The 23,456-nt window shown below is 35.9% G+C and overlaps 1 protein-coding gene across 1 annotated transcript in view; it reads left to right on the forward strand.

The window, feature by feature from the left end:
- LOC105254924 overlaps window positions 1-21,500 on the forward strand; it is an 81,218-nt gene extending 59,718 nt beyond the window's left edge. Inside the window, exons 2-11 of the mRNA XM_011263895.2 lie at window positions 2,943-3,193; window positions 5,326-5,492; window positions 6,126-6,326; window positions 7,241-7,801; window positions 7,994-8,441; window positions 8,609-9,506; window positions 9,674-9,970; window positions 18,785-19,442; window positions 19,744-20,275; window positions 20,558-21,500. Coding sequence (XP_011262197.2) covers window positions 2,943-3,193; window positions 5,326-5,492; window positions 6,126-6,326; window positions 7,241-7,801; window positions 7,994-8,441; window positions 8,609-9,506; window positions 9,674-9,970; window positions 18,785-19,442; window positions 19,744-20,275; window positions 20,558-21,403 — 4,859 coding nt within the window. The 3' untranslated portion in view covers window positions 21,404-21,500. The remainder of the gene's footprint in view (window positions 1-2,942; window positions 3,194-5,325; window positions 5,493-6,125; window positions 6,327-7,240; window positions 7,802-7,993; window positions 8,442-8,608; window positions 9,507-9,673; window positions 9,971-18,784; window positions 19,443-19,743; window positions 20,276-20,557) is intronic.
- The last annotated feature ends 1,956 nt before the right edge of the window (window positions 21,501-23,456 follow it).

Genomic DNA, 23,456 nt, shown 5'->3' on the forward strand with positions numbered 1-23,456 from the left:
ATAATTTAAAAACGACAAACAAATCTCATATAACATTCAAAAGACATGTAGAGGACATTTTAAAAATTTCCTTCATCCTAAAGATACATTTTTGAAATATCTCATGGATATGCATGCTGTGTAATAATTTTTTCGACAGAAAAAAAAAGTAACTTTTGCAAAATAATAATTTTATGAGAGGAGCCCGAATGAGCTGGAACAGAAAGCTTTGGTTTCAGCCCTCGATTATTCGCGCTCGCGATGAGATTGCAGAACATCACGATGGAAGGTCGATCCTCCGCTCGTCCGCTCGGAAGGTTGTACCCGCCGTGTAGTTATGTGCATCGGCTTCCGAGGTTACAGACGGTTAGTAAGAAATACTCCACGGACGATTGTATCGAATCGGACTGTGCGGCTCGGCTCAAGTACAGGCGGGTCTTTCTCCCGCTCGCGGGCCGTACGTACTCGCATCACTCTGTTTATACACTGTGGCATAAATGCGCCCGGAGCAGTCGTGCGATATTACTACCTTGCTACGTAATGAACCGTTAGCTTAACTCTTAATGCCGAAGTATTCCAGAAGCCATTTGGAGCGTGCACACCGAAGGATTGATAACGTAAAATATATATGTAAAATAAAAAATAAAAAAACTTAATTTAATAAAAAATAAAAGATAAAAAACTAAAAATTGTAGATATATATATATATATATATATATATATATATATAAATCAAAATTTTTTATAGCTAAAAAGATCCATCGTCAAATTTATTCATTCTCATATAAATAAATCCAAACTTAAAAATTTCTAAAATTATTCTACATTTGAATTTTTAATTAATTTTTCGAAATTTATCTATCACAGTAAATTAATCTAGAAAAATTTTAATAAATTGTGTTGCAGAATTGTGTTGTAATATTGTGCTTAATTTTTTTTTACTTCTCTATTAACATGTATTATTAAGGAAAGATTATAAAATTTGAAAATTCGTAAGAGTTATTATTTTAGTTGGCTCTGTAATATTAAAAGCTTCACAAGATAGATCGCAATTCTGTGGAATAGATTTTCTATTCATAACATTGGAGCGCAAATCGAGCATGCGAATGGAGCATTATTAGATGCAGCGAATTCGCGGGAGGAATTCTAAAGGGACGGAATTCTAAAGGGGTGTACGAACCCTTCGCGTGTCGGATTGATGATGATTAACCCCTCGCGGTAGTGTGCGAAACAAATCGCGAACAACGGGAGAAAACACAAGGAGCACGCGATAATGGAAGCATTTTATAACGGCGAGAAAAATGTGCATTATGTATTGTCAAAACACCGCACGAATTGCCGAGCGAGTAGAACTGGCTAAAAAAAAGTCAGCAATTAAGGATCCCCCTGTATAACGAAACTAATTGTCGGTATAAGCATAAAGGTGTTTACGGGATTTCATTGTTCTACGTGATCGACAATCACGTCGGCGATAAAAACGCAAGTCAGACGTTATGATTCATCCATCATCCAATTCATATATTTCAGGTGTGTACATGTATGTATATGTGTGTGTATCATGAATTTGGACGATCTTGCACGGCCCTGTACAAATAAAAAAAAAAATTTTGATAAAAGTATCAAAATCTCGATTATCTAAAATACAAAGTATTATAGAAAAAATTTTAATTAAAGAGGGTCAGGAAATTAATAATTATTTATATATATTATATTATTATCTAATAATTAATATTATATAATATTATATAATTATTATCTAATAATATATATAATAATATTTTATTAAATATTATTATACATGTTATAATAATTAATAATTAATAACAAATAAATATGACAAAATTTCGCGTTAATTATTAAAAATTATTTTAAGCACTCTCGTTCCAAAGGGACTAACAAAACAAATTTTTCGAGATTTTTTTATCGATTATAACTTACTTTATTTCTCAAATAAATTGTTTCTTATAATTTATGTGTATCACGAGATCACTGTCCCTGGATGCGTAATTGAAAACATTAGGAAGAGCCTCATTGTCAGAAATTAAGTACCCGGTATCGTCACGGAAGAAACCGTTTCTGAAAACAACCGGAAACGTCGAATCAAGCGTGCCCCTCGAAGCGCGGGTGGCATGAGTTAACTTTTTTTTACTGAATCCATGCCTGCATGCGATGCGGTGCAAGAAACCGTGAATGGAACATGTTTACAGTTAAGATATGTCAGCGGCGTGATATCACCCGCCACACATGACCGGCAAAAAGTATATTACGGAGCTAAAATGCCGCATTATGGAATGGAACGCGAGAGAGAATAAAAAAAAGACTGCTCGTCTCGTGAACGCCTCTTAAATTTGATATGAGGCGCGCGAGACATTCTTTTTCCTGCTCGTTACTGGACCTTTTTTTTAATTTATCACAATAAATCTCTCTTCCTTCTCTTTTTTAGAAAATACTGTACACGCTTGCAAGTATTTAATACACCTGAATATAAATCATTGTCTTCAAAAAAATATAAGGAATATAAAATATAAAATTATTTTATTAATACACTTTTTATATTAATTATTTTATTATTATATTTTATATTCAATATAAGAAATTTTGTTTTAATTTATATATAAGTATCTTATCAAAATTTTGACACAGGCATGTATTCGTGCAATATTTGAGAATGTAAAATTAAGGACAATTATTCCCAACTATAATTTTAATATTTATAATATCCCATATATTGCCATAAATTATAGCTATGTATTAAAAAGTGATCTGAGAAATAAGGATAATTTATCAAACATATGGAGAGACAAAATAGTCTCAAAAAAAAAAAGATTGATACTCTTATTACACGATGTCTTGAAGATAAGGTGGAAATTACATAAACACGTGACTAACGATCTATGAAATCGATATTCTAGTTCTTTGGCGACAGGGCGGTAGTTAAACTCTTCGTATTCTTTGTGTTACAGCGGAATCTGATATCTGCACTTTCGCGGCGAGGACGGAACATTTTCACGTCACGAATAAACCATCGATGGGACTGTTCACGTCGGACACGAGACCGAAAGCCCTGAGGGAGCTGTACGAGCTCGCTGCTATAGTCGCCGTCCGAAGTTTGGATTCCTTGAGGAGGGATGGCAGCTCGATGGATATGTTCCTCTGCACACCCGTCCTTGGTAAGAGGCGGCGAGATCAGAGCCTCGACATCGAAGCCAGAGTCGTAAGTACATTCCTATCTCTATCTTTCTATAAAAACGTGGCACATTCCATCAGTTAATCATTTTGCTTAACTGCGATGAATTCTTCATTTTGCTTAACTTGCGATGAAACTTCAGCTAATAGATTAATATCATTTTTTCCTTTTAATTCTAGTGTCATTTAATATAAAAAGTAATTGTTTTTATTATTGGGAAAATATAAAGATTCTAAATAGTTGGTCAATTATAATCATACGTGTAAATCTTAGGAATCTTTTATTTTCTCATCCTGATATATTTTAAATTAAATTATACAATTCTCATGCATAAGCGAATGAAAATACATATGTATCTTTAAGATACAAAATATAAAAAAGATATAAAATATACAAATTTCATTGAGAAGGTATAATGTTACTAGAACCTTGTAACAATTTTGCCACATGTTGTTATCTAATCACTTGCCACTTGTGTGCAGTGAAAATAAGTGGAAAAAGCGTACACAGGCAATGCATTCATATGTAATTTTCCTTTCTTAATGAATTATGTAACGATTCATCATCGCGATTACTGTTCCCGTTGACTACGCGAAGTGAATATCGAGTAAAAGGCATTTCAATTGGTATCGAGTGATTGAACGCAAAGAGATCAGTCGGACTTAATAATACCCCACTTGAGACATTAATTCTGAAATGCCAGGCAAGATCAAATCTGACCCCTTTGCCTACTTAATTTAACGTAATTAACTTTCACCGTATAATTGAAGAGTTTTTACGGTCGAATTGCATTTCTTTGAAACAATTTCAGTAATTTCCCCGAGAAATGCTTCCTCTTCCCTTCTTTATTTAAATCGTGTTGCGATTACTTTTTTTCCCCTGAACTTGAATTGACATTAAACCGGTTCACGTCAAACGGAGATTGTCATTTACGATATAATTATGATGTGACAATAATGCTGTACTTAATAAGCAGAAAAGAATGTAAGATAAAATTTATTTCTTTAAAGATTCAAAGAAAAAGGATACCTTTCAAGAGGTTAATTGATTGCATAAATTCATTTACAATTCAAATACAAATTTGTGCATAAAATAAGTCTTTTCAATCTTTATTGAAACAGCCATTATCTTAAATAATGCAAACTGTATATTTAAGTAGCTTTTTTGATTAATTTATTAATTCACATTTTAATTAAATATATTTGACATCTTTGATTTGATTTCCTCTATTCTGCAACTTTCAGTTAAAGTAAAATAAATAGCTTTTCTGTGTCATTCTTTTTGCACTTCCCTTTACCTCTCGGAGATGCGCGAAATTAAGACTCTCACAATAGCGGTCGTTTTCACGGACCGGTCGCGAACAAGGGCCTCTGCGCATCGGGCGGAAAAGTTAGCAGACGGTTGGAACCCGATCCGTTCCGTATTCCGCGCGTGAAACTCTCCCGGCCGACGAGGTGACATCACGACAATGGTTAACACCCACGCGCATAAAACATGTCGCTTGCTCTTCTTCCCCCGAGGCGGCGTCGAGTTTCCCGCGAGGTGAATCGCGGGAGGCGACCCCCTCTTGTTATACGTGAAGGAAGAAAGGAAAGAATCATTTGTCGCACACTTACGGCGCCGGGTCATGTGACAACATCAAGCAAGCACGTAAAAGTCGACAATTTTTTTACATGTTAAACATAAAAAAATAAAATATCACTTGTTAAACTTAACTATTAATTTTTTATAATTTTTTTTTATTAAACTTATAACTGTTATAACTATTTTTAAATGGACTCAGTTTTGAAGTAATAAATAAAATGAGTTTGCATTTATATTAAAAGTTTTTCGTAGAAAATAAATAATTCGTGAGAAAAAAAAAATTGAACAAAGCATCTTCTTTGTTAGTTACTGATTTTTTATGAGAGATTATATCTTATAGATATACCGTTAAAAATATATATATTTTATGAATTATTTTATTTATATACATAAGTCTCTAACGAATTTATAAATGTATTTTCTGCATTCTTTTTTCTCAAAGAGATACGTACGGTATATACGGATAATTATGATAGGGAATGACGTAACAAACCGTGCAAAAGACGTACCTGAGAGAAACATACCTGGAGAGAGAGGGCGGTGACTTTATTGCGCGTGTTATTACGCTGTTGCAGCCGGCTGCTATCGAGGATCTGCGAAGATGGACATCCGCCGAAGCGCTCGGCGACGTTACCGTACCGCCAGATTGCTCGTCCAGGATCCTAGGCGACACGACCAGCGACGATGCCGTCGATCACAAGCTACCCAGCCCCGAGGAACAGGTTCAGGCTATCGCGCTCAAGTAAGCGGTTTATCTCAGTACATTGTTCGATCACCGATAGAAGGGAAATGTAGAAACTACTCCTGCTGAAAATAGAGAAAATCAAAAATATCAATGATTAATACTTTAAAAGGATCAATGATTAATAATTTAAAAGGATACTTATAAAAGTGCGCCTAGCATTTACATTATACATTGCTGTCATCTTTGCATTAAGTTTTTATTGATTTTTTTTATTATACATATAATTTAAAGAGAGAGAATTATATATGCATTACAAATTATCAAAATTTAATACAACGTTATGTGGTATAAAATAAAGAAATTATTGTCGAATTCCAAAAAGTCTCACATTGATTCAATTTTAAAGAAAAATTGATAAAAGTTGGAAGATTGCTAGAAAAGATTGGAGAATAAAAAATTGACTCTTTTTTCGAATTATTTACAAAAAAATCGACAAACCTCGAGTCAAAATCTTATATATAGAAGGAAAGAGAGTTTATATACAAGTATATAATAGATTTGCCAAGAGTCTATTTCATTATTCTTTTACATAGCTTGATATGTTCTTTCCCCGACCTATTTGGTTTTCTATCAATGGCAGACTTATGAGCTTCCCTTATTGTGATCCCGAAATGTACCCTTTCATTGTAGATTCCCGGCGGAAATCGTAGCGGTGGATGTGAGCGGACGTGGTTTCGCAAGAATGTCGATGAGGAGGAAGTCCTTGCTGTCAGGACCAGAGACACAAGAAACGGCGGTGAAAAGGAGATCGCGGCCACGCAGACCAAGAGGCAAGAGACGAAACACGATTGCTGGTACCGATCAGAAAGAGATTCGACAAGCTATTGGAGGGTTAGTATTTATCATATTTGACCATGCACGACTCTTAATCGAAATATTTTTGAAAGTTTTTTTCTATGTATATTTAAAATCTCTAATTATTAAGTCCTCTACTTGTGTATCCAGTAGTTTCAATGCAATATAAATACGCTCTCCAAAAAAAATCGATCCAATATATTTCACCACTACAAAAACTTTCTTAATTAAATTAAATTATAAAATATAAAACTTTCTTAATTAAATTAAATTATAAAATATATTATATCATATATATTTCGCAGACAATTATTTTTAGAATGTTCGACACACATCTTCGCTTAATAAAGATAATTTTTTACCATCGTCAAAAAAAATATTGAAAAGAAACGCTATTATTGAAGAGATTAATAGATCGTCCACCGGATGTTTCATCCTCTCAACTTTTACGACGTAATAAATATAATATACTCGTATAAGAGAGAGGAGTATATATTTTGCTCGGATCCGTCTTATCGCTTAGCAATTTTGTTACTCGTAGAGATGTGTGGACGCGGTCCCGAGGATCTATACGTCGAAAAGAGTCGGCGATTTGTCACGCTCGATAAAGCACACTCATAATTTCGCAGTCGTCCAAGCACGAAGAATCTCCCGTAACTCTACCTTTGTACTTCTATTGCCGCGATAATACTCGCGGATCATCTTCATATCGTTGTCGCATGATATCGCGTACGTAATCTCCCGAGACCTCCCACGAGTCCTAGTAACTAGGCTCGCATGTCAAATGGAAACACCACGCGGATGATAAATCTGTCGTAAAACTGCACATCGCGCGATTTGGCCAATTAATCATGACACGTCCTCTCTCGTTCCTCAAAACGCCATGCAAATCGCGCTCGCTGCAGCATCTACATCATGTTCGCATCGTTGAGATTATTTATCGATGGCAGGGAGACGACTGGCGACGAGCCCGAGGAGACGGTGCCAAGCGCCACGCCGAGAGCCCATCGCTCAGCGAGCACCGACATCCTGGGTTCCACGAAGAAAGATTCGCCTACGGAAAAGAAGTCGCACTTTAACACGCTGAAAGCTTGGGGTATGTCCAGATTGAAACTGATCAGTCCCAAGTCGAATCAGCAACAGCAAGAGACGACGACGATCAACGCGGAGAGATGCGAGCAAGCTCAAGGTCAAACAAGATCGCCGGAGGAGATCAACATCTACGAGACGGTAACCACGAGACGCAGGAGAGATAAATCGCACGAGAGGAAGCCCAGTTCGTCCAGCTCGAGTGGCAAGAGCACGGCGAGCATACCGGTGTCGGTACCGAGCACAGACAACAAACAGCCGAGCGTGAAATTACGCGAGAGCGCCGCTCAGAGAAGAGAGAGACGGAAGGGCAGCAACCGCGACGACGCGCCGCACTCGAGCTCCGGAAACTGGAGCGCCTCGTCCGAGAGCGGAAGGGCCAGTATAGGTAGCGAGACTACAACCACTACGCATCAGCCCAGGTAATGGAAGGATCTAAGCGAAAGTTACGTCTTGACGATTGTCGAGATTAAGCTCTGTTTGAATTTAGATAGAATGAGATTCTTATAATTATACGAGGTTTTATTAAATTTCAATTATGTTCATTTTAATATCGATTACTTTGAAATTTGTTGGATGAACATCTCTGTTTAATTTCGAATATATTATTTCAGATCCACGACGACAGCTTCGATTGGCACGTCCTCCACTTCCTTAAGTCACATGAGGCGACTCAAGGGAAGAGACACCTCGGCCTCATCCTCGGTAACTTCCGAAGGTACCTTAACCCCGGATATCATACAGGATATCACGGTGGTGCCCTTCTCCGACGACGGCGAGACGTCGTCGGTATATTCCTGCGACACGGAGGGATATTATACTTCGTTCCACATGGATTCAGGTCTTAAAACGCTTAGGGAAGAGGAACCGGTGCCGCAGAGTCCTTTAATCAAGTCTAATGACATCAGTTCAGACCCTACTTCGCCAGTTGTTGAGAACGAATACGAACTTTTTGGCAGAGGATCAACTTCTACAACGACTAGTTCAGCCGGGACGGTTTGCACCGCACTTATGGCGCCACCACCTCCGGAGCGTAAATCCAGCCTCACAGTTGTTGCTATGGTAAATTCAAATTTCAATATCCTAGCTTATATCTCTGACAGAAAAATAAATTCAGCAAATCAAACACCTTCGCAACTGATAAGAAAAATTATATTAAAATGAGATAGATTTAAATAACTAAATATTAAATAGCAAAATAATATAAATTATATTAATTTTATTAATAGGTTCACGGTCAAAATCAAAACGGCGGCGAATCGCCCGATAGCGGTCACAATACGTCTTCGTCTCCCGTCGAATCCGCCTCGAGTCCTGCTTGCACCGGTCGATCATGCTCCGAGTTCGAATACTCAGAATCCAGCGATTTGGAGGGTTGCGAGCGAATCGAAAGGATCCGCTCGAAGACGGCGATCACGACCAGTCGAATTCCCTCAATGTGCGTAATCACACCACCAGTGTCCGACGACGAGCATGCGAGAGAGACAGACCAGTGCGAGAAGAAGACGAACGAATCGACGAGGAGAGGGGGCCTTCAAAGCGGCGGATCGGTGCTGATGTCTGCTACCGTTGGCACTTCCAAGATGGAAGTGATCAACGGTCAGGACAAGAATCTGTACGCCACCGTACAGGTATTGCCAGCAATCGTCAACAATGACAGACCGATGGCGACGACGAGCCAATCGTCGTCGTCGTCTTCGAAGATCAGTCCGCTGAGCGGTGTCCTGGGCAAGCTTCGCGGCGTACTTCCGGGCAAGAAGCACGCCACGAAGAACGGTGCCGTGCAGGAGCTGTCAAACGCAGACTCCGGCGACTATGTGACCATAGCCGACGTGAGGAACAACAACGACAAGCGCCCCGCGGGTCTGCCCTCGTCTTCGTCATCGTTATCGTCATCGTCGTCATCAGGCATGACTACCGTTCGACCTACCGTTACCTATGCCAATTCCGATATCTTCAAAAAAGACGCTGAGTACGTGAGTCTGAGCGAATTGCCGAAGAAACCGGATTCGTCATTGGAAAGGAAAAGACAGGGCGCCCGAGTTACTTTGGATTCCGAAGGCAAGGTCGTCTATTCATCCGATAGTTTAAAAAGAAGAAAGGGAGCACATACGACGTTTAATCCAGGTATTAGATTTTAAGCATTCAACGTTGTTTCAATTAATTGTTTCAATTAATACGACTTATCACGATAAAAATCTTTCTTTGATCAAAGATTATAGCTTGGGTTGACATATTTTTCAAAATATTAATAGTATTTCTTTACGTTTTTACACTTTAATGTTACTTTTCAGGTCCTTTTGTGAGAGAAGGAGTATCACCGAGCCCATCACCGTTGCTTCATCGCGCGATGCCGAACGTCCGCGCCATCACGAAGACCGGCGACGTCGTGGACGGTTCGAACGTTCGGACATCCACGCCGCCGACGTCGCCTCAGCTGGGTAAGCTGATCATTCGAGCAGCGCGGAGTCCGGATCGCGCGGCCAGTCCGGATTACGTGCGCACACCGGCAACCGTGGTCGGTCCCACGAACCCGAGCAGTCCCCACAGACAGTTCCGTGGGGCTTACGTCAACGTGCAAGGCGACGAAGGTAAGACGTCCAGCACTGACGAGCACCGCGATTGCACTGGCCGCACCGATAGATTAGAAGCACCACGCACTGCGATCATTCCTGCATTACGCACTAACGACGAGTGCACTAGGCGACCGCCTGGCAGTCCAACCCTCGCTCTTGCGTCGAGCAACAAACTCCTGGAAGCTGATGAATCTGTAGACGAAGTTAGAATCTGTCACAATTTACAAGTAGATAGGCAAACGAAGCGCAAATCCGATCACGACGAGAACTATTCGTCGGCACAAAATGGCGATGAAACGAGTGTTTGCACGATCGCTCCGTCCAAGGTCAATCACTCTGTCGTCTTCAATTCTGCGAATTCGCGATTGGACTTTGAGAAATCGGGTTCAAAGAAAGTAACTGGCAACACGCCCAAGTTCAGTAGGAAATTATTGGTCTCGAATCTTGATACTCCGAGCTTCTGTAGAAAGAGGTCGGATTATGATAGTCAAAATATAGTCGAAGAAAATGCAATAAATGATATCGAGACTAGCGATAAAAACACGACGATCGATTCCGCGGAATTAGATAATCCGAAAAAGAAGTCCGATTCGACGCGATCAGGCGATAGGATGGATCGTAAGGTGAAGCGTAGCGAAAGCTACCGGATGGCGAACAGTCCAATCATGTTCATCAAAAAGTTCTCTGCGAACAGTCAAGCGGAAAAGTCCAAGATCTGCAGGACGCCCTCTGAAGAGCTCCAGGAAGAGCTGTTGAGAGAGAGGATCAACTATCCCGAAACGGTCTCTAGTCCGGAGCCACAGATCAATAGCAACATGACCTTCGATGCAAAACTAACAACTACTTCTAAACCTATTCAATCGATACCGACTAGTCCTAGACCGAGGGCTTCGGACTTAGAACCGGCTAGAGTGCTCAAGTACTCTGGTAATGATACGGAAATCTGGTAGAAAGCGTCATGATAACGCGTTATCGATTCGGCAATGCTATTTTTGCAATACCGATATGAAGCTAGAATAAATGAAATTAACTTTCCCATTTTTTTTCTCGTCAAAGTTAACGAACTCAAAGATTTCAGATTGCAAAACTTAAACTCAGATAAGTTTCGAAACGGTTAAAGTGTCTTAATGCTCTATTAACAATGTATCTAATGAAGAACGTTATGATAGTATGTAAAGCGCCAGTCTTGTAATGCGAATAATACGAAACGGACATATGAGATGATAAGCGTGATTGCTGCAAGTTCTAACATTAAGTCAAGTCACATTTAGAGAAACAAATGGAGCGAATGGCGGGTTTAATCGGAAATAATCATTAGATGCTCTTGGAGAGAAATACGAAACGTCATATAGCTTTATTATAACTTGACGTCATTTAGTACACATGTACTAGAATACTTTCTGGAATTCATTTTTCGATCAGAATAAGAGTTAGCAATTAATTAGTTGAATTAATTAAATATATATTAAATACTATCTTAAAAAATTAATTTAAATTTCTTTTTTATATATTTATCTTCGATGCAAATGAAAGTCTATGCATAAAATATAGTAAGATATAAATTGTTCTTATAATAAACAATCTAATATTCGGAGATTTAATATGTTTATTTCCAGAAAATTTTTTTGGATATTTTAAATATCTTAATTTAACTTTCTTTTATATTTGTGAATATATCTCGACGTTTTCAAATGGAGATAACCTTGGGAAAAAATGTAATCGTAAAAATGGAATGGCTCGTTGGGATTATATAGTGTTACACAGCAAGTTTTTGTGACACAGCAAGTATCTCTTTTAAAAATCAGCATTTTTATTATCAGAGGTCCATGTTGATGCGATAATAACTTCTACGAGTCGGCTTATTGATATTCCATGGTTAAATAACATAACAGTTAGATCATCGCGTAAAATAGATCGGAGGATGAGAAAGAATGATCACAAGGTTTAATCAGATATAATTGGAGCGAAAAGTCGCGGGGGAGATATCAACATGCGACGTATTATGCAGAAGACGCAATCGGACAGATCAGGGCTCAGTATGTCAAATATCAGACGAGGAGCAAGGACCCACAAGACGGAACCGTTTGGCGACAATCACGATAGCAAGATTGGCCATTTCTTTTCGCACGTAAACAAAATATGGACAGGGAAATGCGCATTACCGGTCACGTTTTCCCTTATCTTTAATACTCCGATGTCCAGTCTTTCCGACCGCGAGTTAATGAGACAATCCCCAGGGTGCATTTAATATATTATGAGAGATAAATGTTGAGTTCTTTGCTGTCAATCTTTGCGTGGAATATTTTAGAGTTAATAGTTTCATCGAACTCTCACCAAAGAATATACTTGACAAGATCAAACAATATTCTGATGATCAATTTTTGCAATGTTTTGCTAAAATTCAAATACTTACTAAAAATTCATATTTAAACTTTTCGTCAACTAAAACTATTTTCAGTAACTATTTTTTGTGTAAATATGAAGAAGTTATGAAATTTTATTAGTATAAAATATTTATAAAATATCTTATTTAATTTTAGATTGATCACGCTAAATAGATTATTTTGTTTAAAATAATGCAATAATATATTATTTATTTAAATCAAGCTATATTGCGGCTTAAAATTATGTGTATGTTGCATTAGAGATCCGATTAAATTGAAATGCCGATTTTATATACATTAATTTCATTCAAATTAAATCATGAAAAATTTGAAATTTTTGTTTTGACGACACAGGAGGGAGAACAGAAAATTATCGGGGGGGGCGATAAATTATTAATGGGGGTGGCGAGTGGGAAATCTTCAACGAGCCGCTGGAAAACTTCCAGGAAGCTCGCGGAATAAAGACTTTACTTTGTTAGCCCTTATCAGCATCAATAACTGCTGGCTCAATAAGCAACGCGAGTTGCATCAGACGTGATATTTATCCCGACATGATAATAGCCGGGGTGCCGATAAACAAAAATCCCCACTACGAGGATTGAAATACTTTCGTGCGCATTCCGGCGCCTTCAGTGCGCTCCGATCCAGTCGATCGAGTCGAGAAACAGTTCGTCCTTTGCGACCTCCTCTTCTTAGATCTATTCGGAAATTGACTTCAAGTTCTATCGAACCGACAAAACGCGGTGCCAAAAAATTGGCTTCAACAAATAATCACCATCGCATTTAATTACAATACACGTCTTATAATATCATCTTTATGTTTTCATCACATCTTTTCGATCATATCTCTCTCTCAAAAATAATTGAGATCCGCGGATCGGGAAAAATCCTTCCTAAAATGATCAGAAGATTCTCTGCCGCGTGTCAGCTACGATCGGATGACTCGCCGCGGAACGAAATCGAATTTTTAGCGCGATGATAAGACGTTATCGGTGTAAAAAGCGGGGAGGAAACCTTGTCGCTAGACAGACAGTCGCCAGCGCTGATAGACGGAGCAGCGCGGTTGTAAATCGATTCTCGATTCCCAACTCGTTCAGTCGCAACGATACTTCAACATGCTGGCCAGACATCTTCTCTTCATCGCGACCAGGCGGCCTCGTAAGTGCCATGAGAGAATGTGTGTGTATGTGTGTTAACAAGTGGAAGTGCTGCATATTGTGATAAGAAATTAATTCGATCATCAAATTCATTGTTGCCCCGCAATTTACGATATTTTTGTACCTACTACAAATTGCAAAGTAAACTTTAAATTATTTATACGATTCTTTTATCAGTTATGGCTTGTATATTTTGAATACCTGTTTTCAAATTTGAATATGGTTAAAAGTACAATTTACTATCTTATAGATTGTATTTTAATAAGTGGATTTGAATAGTGTTGAAAAACATACATACATTTGGATTATTAATAGACTTAATTATTAATAATATTTAGAAATTTATTTCTGAATTATAGACTTTAAATATATTATATTTATTATACATTTTTGAAACTTCATTTATTAATAGAAATAATAAATTATTAGAAATAATAAAGCATAATTGCCATAAAGAAAAATTGAATTTATCAATATATATATAACATTGTGTTCAAATCATCTTAACATGATTTTCATCTTATATTCTTATCATTCTTATCGTTGCTTATCAACTCAATCATCTTTTGACAAGTTCCAATTTGATAACTCGTCATTTCTCTTGACGTCAACTTCAATTAATTGCTCTTGATTGAAGGGAAGAAAACCGTATTATATATACTATGTATTTGTGTGTATATATGTTTGGCTTTATTTGTTTATTTTGCGTCGAGCTTTAAAGAGAGAACTATAATATTTTGTATCAACGATATACTTGTGTGCGAAAAAAAATTTTATTTATATCCTTTACGTAAATTGACCGTTTTATCTTATCATCTGACTTCAAGAGGTATATTTATCGATATTACTCTGATTTTACATCATATGATAGATTAAATCTGATATCTGATTGAAAAATTTTCCATATTGGCAGCATTTTTTATACGAGAAATTGAAGTTTTTTTTTTTATTTTGATAATATTATAAAAATTAATTTTTAGATTGTTTTTCTTCATGCATACATTGACAAATAGAGTTTGTTGTATTACTCTTATTTTACATTTTTACATGCGTAAAAAAATAAGAATATATTCTTAAAAACAAGAATATATTCTTATTTTTTTTACACACATGTAAAAATGTAAAATAAGAGCAAGTTCGTTGCAACGAAAATTATAACATTTATTTTCTCTTTCTTTGCGCTATTGATATACAATCTATGACCTTTATCCAGCATTTCACGAAATTAAATGATTAAGGCGCTACTTTGTCTGTTAAGTCCGTGATTTTATCAGTGGCATCGTCGAGAGCATTAAATGGTTGGGATCGCACGAGTGACCGCGTGTCGTTATCGGTATTGCAAAAGTGCACGATAATAAAAATGTGTTATGAAAAATAGAGGGAGAGATAGAGGAAGAGAGATGAAGAAATAATGGAAAGTGCCGTTGTGATCGAATGACATGCAAAAATTCAAGAAATAAATGAGAGAAGGAGAGCGAAAGGTCGATTTTCCCCACATTGGCATTTCGCCTCCCTTATCCTATCGTGACAGCTCCAGATTGACGTATGAACGTATACCAATGCTACTTATCTCGAAAGCAAACTTTTACCAGCGCATGTAACGTGCATCGGCCCGATCTCCCGCAAAGTGTGTATACATAATAAAGTTAACGTCACGATTGACAACACGAGAAAATATGTGGAGTGAAATAAACAGTACCACAAAATAATTATGATACCGGATTATCTATACAGTTGCAGGGGAAGACCTTGGAGGGAGCGATACCGTTACGTAAAATCGAAATTAACGATAGTTAATTGCAGATAATAATTCATCGAGTTTTTCAAAATAATGATATTAAAAAAGAGAGGCTGCAGACAGTACACAAATAAATTTGATTCCAGATAATCTTTATCTTTGCGCGATTATTTTCAGATGTAGAAGGTGCAAGTTTGCGAGTAAGAGAAAAATATCAAATCCGTCCAATTTATAAATGTACAACAGAGAAATCGCGCCGATAAATATAAATCGTTGCGAAATCGGCTGTACGCGATACCGTCTGTAATTGCGGTTCTCTTCGAAGAACAAACGTATTGTATAATAAGACACATGCAAAGTATTAATTTTGGATATAATTTATGTTAGTTGTTTACGTTCTAATCTATTCTTTTTGTATAATCGTACGTATGGCCAGTGACAAAAGGACATAAATAATTTATGTTGATTTTTTGGGTTTTCTACAGAACAAAGCGCTAAGTCATTTTAAAAATGCATAGCATATTTTTAGACAATTAAAAAAAAACATGATCAATCTGCGTTATATATTTATAATAATTACATTTGTTAATAGCATACATATATATCCATGAAGAATTATACCAAATTATGTTTGCTACCTGTATTTTATTGTTATTGTTACAATACATTTTATATGTGTAAGAGAGAATACTTTGTCGCATCGCTAGATTTGATCACATGATTTCGATAAATTGGCGAGTTATTTTATTGTGATTAATAATTTCGTAATTATTTCTTGCGATGCAGTACAAAATATCATAAATCCGTAAAAAAACAGAAGAGGATTAGTCAGAGCCTAAATAAAATCATTATCTATTTACGATAAATGTGTAATGTGTTGCACTTTATCTGTGAGCGATGAGTCAAGGGCAATGAAAATATTGGTTCCAATAATTTATAAACGAAGATGATTTCTTTCTCATTGATCATCGTAAGAGAGAAAAAAAACATAAAAAAGTTTTCGATGCGCACGCATTTAAAAGTAATTGCGTCATCGCGATCTCCTCAATATTTCATTCGCGATTGATCGATAAACACATTATACGAAGTTGAATTATTGATGTACCTATACGATGCCATTATTGTATCTAAGTTACCTCATCTTAATATTTCGTGTCGATCACTTTATCGATTATTTTCGTCCATTACTTTCGTCCATTACTTTAATCGGAAATTTTCGTAAAATCCAAAAATTCGTTTATTAAAAAATTATGTCTTTAGATATATATATATATATATATATATATATATATATATATATATATATATATTACATTTGCCATATTGTTATAAGCTATAGTTATTATTATGTTTTATTTCGACTCGAATTGTGTAAATAATGAGTTATGATGATTTTTAATGATTAGACATGAACATGATGAAACATTATACGACTGCGCCTCGCGATTGGGAAACTGTTAAGATTCTTATGTTTGCTCATCGACTGATTATCAAATGTTCTGCAAATAAATAACCATTGCTTCCCTAATAATTGACGAAGTAATGGTTAGGTAGTGATGAGTTCCGGCATGCTTGTGAAGCTCTCATAAATATATGTCCTAACTGCCGTGTCGCATGTTTGCTCGAGATGCGTGCTCGCCCTCTCATTGTAAGTAGCGCGTCTATCACTGACTAACAAGGACTAACTATAGAAACACACATAGAATTTCGTAACTGCAACCATGGATCAGAGTGACACTGTGATAATATTTAAAAAAAACGTTATATAAAATATATAAAAAAATATTATATATAAAAAAAAATTCCCTTTTTTTATATAAATATATATTATTATAAAAATGTTATAAAATTAATATTACTCGATATTTTTTTGCTAAAATTATCAATATAAAAAAAGAAGAATAAAGTTAATAAAAAAATATGATATCAATATAATAAAGAACATTTGAGATGATTAATCTTCCTTCGCAAATAATGTTCTTGTAATACAGGGAGATATAAACCGCCTGTAATCTATAGTTCTCGTGTCACAATCCCGTTAAACTTTGTTAGCGTAATAGTATACAATTTCGCAATTTCTATATATAGTAACACGCTAATAACACACCGAGTGTCTAAGATACACCACGTACGCGTTAATTAAAATCATGGGGAACCGGAATTTCAGTCACTTCCCTCACGGTGTTACTCTGAGCGACGTGTGTTGTTAATTAATCAGCTTGCAACTAATATCGTGGAAATATACTTACAAGTGGGCGAGGGGAGCATGCACTATCAGCGTGTATTGTACATGTATATATGTGTTGTAGCTTTAAGATCTATCCGCCGTTCGTATGCACATTTATTATAAATATATATATGTATATGTGTAATTTTTTTTCTTTTACACACCCGGTGCATCTTGCGGCGGTACATCTTATGCCTGTACATAAAACTATCACCGTCGTCGATACGATGTCATTAACGAATCACGAGGAATGTATGTTGAATAGATGTCATTCTTTTTGGAAAGCATTTGCATTTTGTCATTTTTTTTCTCTCTCTCTTTTTCTCTCTTTCTATCATCTGGATATCATCAATGTACGTCATTCGTACCTCTCTAAGAGTGTAAATATTGCACCAAGCCTCACAGTCTATTTTTGTTTATTATTTTTTTTTTCATGTATCTTCATATATGTGGCCATATAGTTTTAGAAAAAATGCACCCCGTGCGTGTGGCACTCCCCCCCACTAGTAATTCTCACATATCATACTTCCATGTACCTGGTGAGTACGTTTTTTTTTCTTAACTTTATAGATATTGCGCGCAAGTTTGATGTCGATCTCGATCGTAAACAAGAAACTTTTTTTTATATATATAATAACATACATAATAATTTATAAACTTATGTTCAATAAAATAATTTTATAAATTTTTAGAATTTAGTCCACTTAAAGTGTGTATGTCAGAGTCATTTAGACTACTTATGCAAAAGTCGATATCAAACTGGTGTGCTATATCATTTGCTCATTTGTACTTTTGTCTACCGCATGCTTGTGTTTGTGACGCTTTTGCAATGTGTTTGCTTTGCTTGGAGATTAATTGCTCACAATTTCGATAACGTATAATTCTGGCTTACGTTCAAGTTATAATTAACATTAAATTGAAATATTTATAAAGCTGATAAAAACGAAGGATTAATGATTGCATTAAAATTTATTTTTATGTATCATTACGTCTAATATGTAAAAAGTATAATTTTTTATATCCATTTACGTAACTCTCTTAATCGCAATATTACAAACAACAATTGCAATGCAATATAAGAAAAAAATCGTATATAATAAAATGTACTAATTGAAACATAAGCATGATTATAAAATTTAATAAGTTTCCGAAAGTATTTTATTCTCTCTTGCACTACTTAAGAAGAATTTTAAGAAACAATAATATCGAGATCTCTTCTATATCAATTATCTATCGAAAAATAAATATTCATAAGTAATAAAAGAGAACGCTTGTATCCTACAATTCGCGAGGAATATAATTATCTTCTCTTAATTGTTACAGAAAATACTTTGCTGGCGATACCTTCGGAATCGGTACCGCCGCAAACTATCGTTCAACCACCGCCTTACATTGCTCCGCCGAAACCCGATGATCGGCAAAAATTGCAAAAGAGGTATCAAGATATCTTGAAGGACTCGCAGCTGCCGAATCTGCGAACGTGTTCCGAAAATGAGAAACAAACGATCGCAGATCAGAAACAATCCTATACACAAGAGATGTACGAACCCCGTCAAAATGATCAGCTGCGCGACAATCGTGGGAACTTTTTCGATCAGCAGCGAATGTCAAAGAACTACGAGTACCAACAACAAGTCCGCAACTATCAGACAGTGCATATGCATAACGCGAGGAACCAACAGTTCTGTGCGCCGGTCAGAGATATTGATCAACAGCAGTTTTACACTCTGCCGACGAGAAGGCCTCAGCGAGAAATCGAACCACCTCGAAGTGTCACGCCGGATATCACCAGAGGTCTGGGACACGGTTCTCTCAGCAGCATGCACATGCTGGCGAAACAAGGTCAACAAAGGGTCACGACTGCGGAGAATGAGCAGAGTCGACGCAGCGTGGACGTGGGCAATAGAAACTTGGAGCAAGCGGAAACGAGAGACAGAGTCATGCAGAATCAATCGCAATCAATTGTGGATGTCAGAAATAGGTGAGATCCGGAGGAACAAGAAGAATCGAATTTTTCTTTTAATTCAGTTACATTCTTAAGTCAAATACAAGTTTGAATCTAATTAAAAGAGTTAATAATATTATTGCAATAAGATATAGATATAGATATAGATATCAATTGATAATAATGAAGCATATACACTACAATTTGTAAACTAGCTCTTTCATTTTTATATATTGTATAAAAGATTATGGGAAAATAGATTACATTTTAATCATTAAATCTATCGATGCTAAATGTAATCGACCTTGCTTTAAATGTTTCATTATTTTATACGCAGGTTCGCAATGCCTCTAAATTTAGCTGCATTTGGCTATCGATTCTTCGCATCTTCGCCCGCTAATGATCCTCGTACGAAGTCTTCTAACGCGGACATTCTACGGAATAATCCAATTTCGCCGATCGGCCATGGCTGTTACAATAACGGCTTCAAGTCGTCCACTCCCACCGACCATCACGGGCGATCGGCGCCAACCGTGGCGGAACGTCTAGCTTTAACTGCCACCGCTGGCAATAATTGCCCGTCGCCGATACCGATGAGTGGTTCCTCGGGTAGAAGCACTCCCGTCCAGACCTCTTCCGGCAGGACGACACCGACCAATTTGATCCTATCGCCTACGAAGAGCACTATGTCCAACGAAGAGTTATTCGCCGCGATTCACAAGTCGAAAAAGCGACTCAACATTAGGCTCAACGAGAACGAGAACGATAACGAAAGTCTGTCGCTTTGTGGATCGATGAACTCCCTAGTGCAAGCACCAGCTGGTACCAGGCACAGCTGGAGCCCAGAATCTCATCAGAAAACTACAGAGGTAATTGCACCGATATCAAGGAACATTAACTCGAAACGATCCTTAATTTCTAGTTTGAGAAGAAGTTGGCTAATTTAGCAAATATTTTCGAAGAATAAATGTTCCCAGCAAACATGATGACATCTAAAAATGTCTTAATGATGTATTAATGATGTATTATACATCATTAAAACGTTATTAAGATGTTCTTTCTTTCGATTAACGAAGTATCTTTGACTTTCTAAAAATCTTATGATTCCACTCGTCAATAACTCATTAATTTCGTCTGATGTTCGATTCCAGGTACCGGTTACTGTACAATCGCCTACGTCACGGATGGATTTCAAACGTTTGCTTCTTCAACAAAGCGTAAAGACGAGTCCCATGCGATTATCGGCGGCGGAGCAATTGAAATTGTCGCGTCAACAATTGTCATGTCAACAACAACAACAACAACAGCCATCTCCAAATACTCATCAGAGTCCTCTGGCCAAAGTTTTGAGTCCACGCTCGGTTTGGAGGTTTCAAACACCGAGAAGCGATGTCCTCTCGTCCACTATAATCGAGGACACCGCAGCGGAAGAGAAAGCTATGAAACCATCACCGGAAAACACATCTCCTATCTCAAGACTGAGCCGTAGAAGACAATTAGATCTCAGCAGCGACCTAGCGACTCATCTTCATATTGATCACGAGGACAAGATCGCAAATTTCAACGATAGGCTAACGACAAGTAAAACGTCTAACGAAGTCAATCTTGATCCAACAATCAAACTGCTGAATCAAAATAACAAACCTCAAGAACTAATCACAAATGATGAGCCTGCACGAACCGCGTCTCCCGCGAAAACTACAATAACCGGTCAAGATCCTTCGTCTCGAAACAATATTAATACGACGATACAATACTCGAAAACTTCGCTCGAGCCCAAAAGTCAGGATCCCATGAGTGCTCTCGAGTCGCGAAGGATCAGTAATCAATTGGCGAAAGCACAGTTCCTAGCTAGTACACCTATCAACACCAATCCGTCGCAGAATCTCTATTTTAGCAAGAGATTCAGAGCGCGATCAGAATCTCCGCAACACGCTGTGACGCAAAACGTTGCAACACGTAGCCCGAGTGCTCCTACTCTCGAAACCGCTTTATGATCCGAAAATACGTTAATAATGAAGACAGAGATTTTGCAAATATAGCTCTTCATTATTAATACATATTAATATATATAATCTGTATATTGGCTCTTCTTAATATTTTAATAAGTCAAATTTTAATAAATTAAATATTGCTATAATTGTATATAAAATACACATAAAATATTATTAATTAAAATATTATTAATTAAAAATTTAAATTTTGCTATAATATGACAATTATCTTATTCAACACATTAATGAAGAATTAATATTAAGGACAAATATTTTGAGTATCTATTTAAGAAAGTAGTAAATTTAAAATTGAAGTTTAAATCGAAATTTTAAATCGAATTTTTCTAATTATAACTCGCATTTATTAAGAGACAATAATAATAATTTATAATCATTATATATAGTAATAAAGCGGGAATTAGTATTACCCAATATTGCAAAAAACCTTATATAAAAATAGAACATTTAAAACGCGAACATTTAAATATCATAATTCTGTCAATCAAATATAAAATATGTCTTACTATATATGTAATGTTATATTGCATATTGTAAAACACATTTCTAAAACACATTTCATATACATAATTCAATCAAATCATAAGCAATATTCTTACCGCGAATATAATCTAGTGCCTATTTGATATAATCGTTTTATAAAAAATATATATATATATATATATATATATATATATATTTGCACTATAAAATGATACTCTAAATCTATTCTCGAATTGAAATGATACCGGAGATGTTTTAATACATCGGCATATTTATCTTCGATATCTCCAATATTTTCTCATTCTTTATACTAAGTAAGCTTTCTTCGACTTTCTAATGAAGAAAGTAGTTTGATCTTTGCACGATCTCAACGATCAGAGACTTTTTAAGTGTAGAGAGAATTAAATGAATATATATAATCTCATCTCAATATATATTCTTAAATACAAGAAACAAATATATTATATACTCTGCGCTAATGATGCACAAGGTCTCGCGGAATTTTATCTGCGATACAAAGAAACGTGACAAACTTTTTTTGCAACTCTTTATAAGAAACTTATATATATAAAACCTATCGTTACCTTTATTCTATCAAATTAAAATATTATATACAGTATTTTAACTATGTTTTTGGGCTAATTAATATTATTATATTAACATATAATATATTTAATTTTAATAATATAATTATTATATTAATATATAATATTAATTTATTTACGCGGGAATTAAGACAAATGTTAATGGCCAGGAGCCGTGGAAATTTAACTCAGTGAACATTATAATCTGTTTACTATAGGAATATAAGTATGGAAGTATGAAATGATTATATGTATTAAAATTTTGACAAAATTTGCTCGAAATAATTGTACTGCCAATATATTTTTAAACTTAGATAAGTAAAAAAAATCAAATCACTCTGTCCCAGTTATGAATTAATTTTTTTTACTAATTTTATTTTACAATTTTTTTATTTTGCTAGAAGCAATAGAAATAAACTAAATATTGCAAAAATATGCGATTTATATTACAATTCATTTGATCATGCTCACTTTGTGGACCGACAGTCTTTTAACTTAATTATTATATATACTATGCTAAATGATTATATTTAAAGTATTAATTTATTTGCCGACTTTGATGATGATAACCTAACTCCGATAACCGCCCAATGATTCGACGATATTTATACATAACGAGCAATGTAATCGGGTTTTAAGTCTCGATCGCTTACTAGTCTAGTCGGGGTAGAATTTAGTATATATATTTCGCGTTTTCAGGAGGAAAAGTGCCGTTAATCGCGTGAGACGAACATATGTTATAATGCATCAAAATAATTAAACGTGTGATGAATATATATGTATACACACACACACACACACACACACACACACATATATACATACATGTACACGAGAAAAATTGATAATGTAACAACAGTTGCCTTAATTAAATTATTTCAAGTTATGTCGAGCGAGAGTATCGACAACGCATTTATCGATGATTTGCGAACGCGCAAAACACAGAAATAACTTTGCAAATGTAACTTGCT

The sequence above is a fragment of the Camponotus floridanus genome, unplaced genomic scaffold (genome assembly GCF_003227725.1).
Source record: "Camponotus floridanus strain SB8 unplaced genomic scaffold, Cflo_v7.5 scaffold8, whole genome shotgun sequence".
NCBI classification, from domain to species: domain Eukaryota; kingdom Metazoa; phylum Arthropoda; class Insecta; order Hymenoptera; family Formicidae; genus Camponotus; species Camponotus floridanus.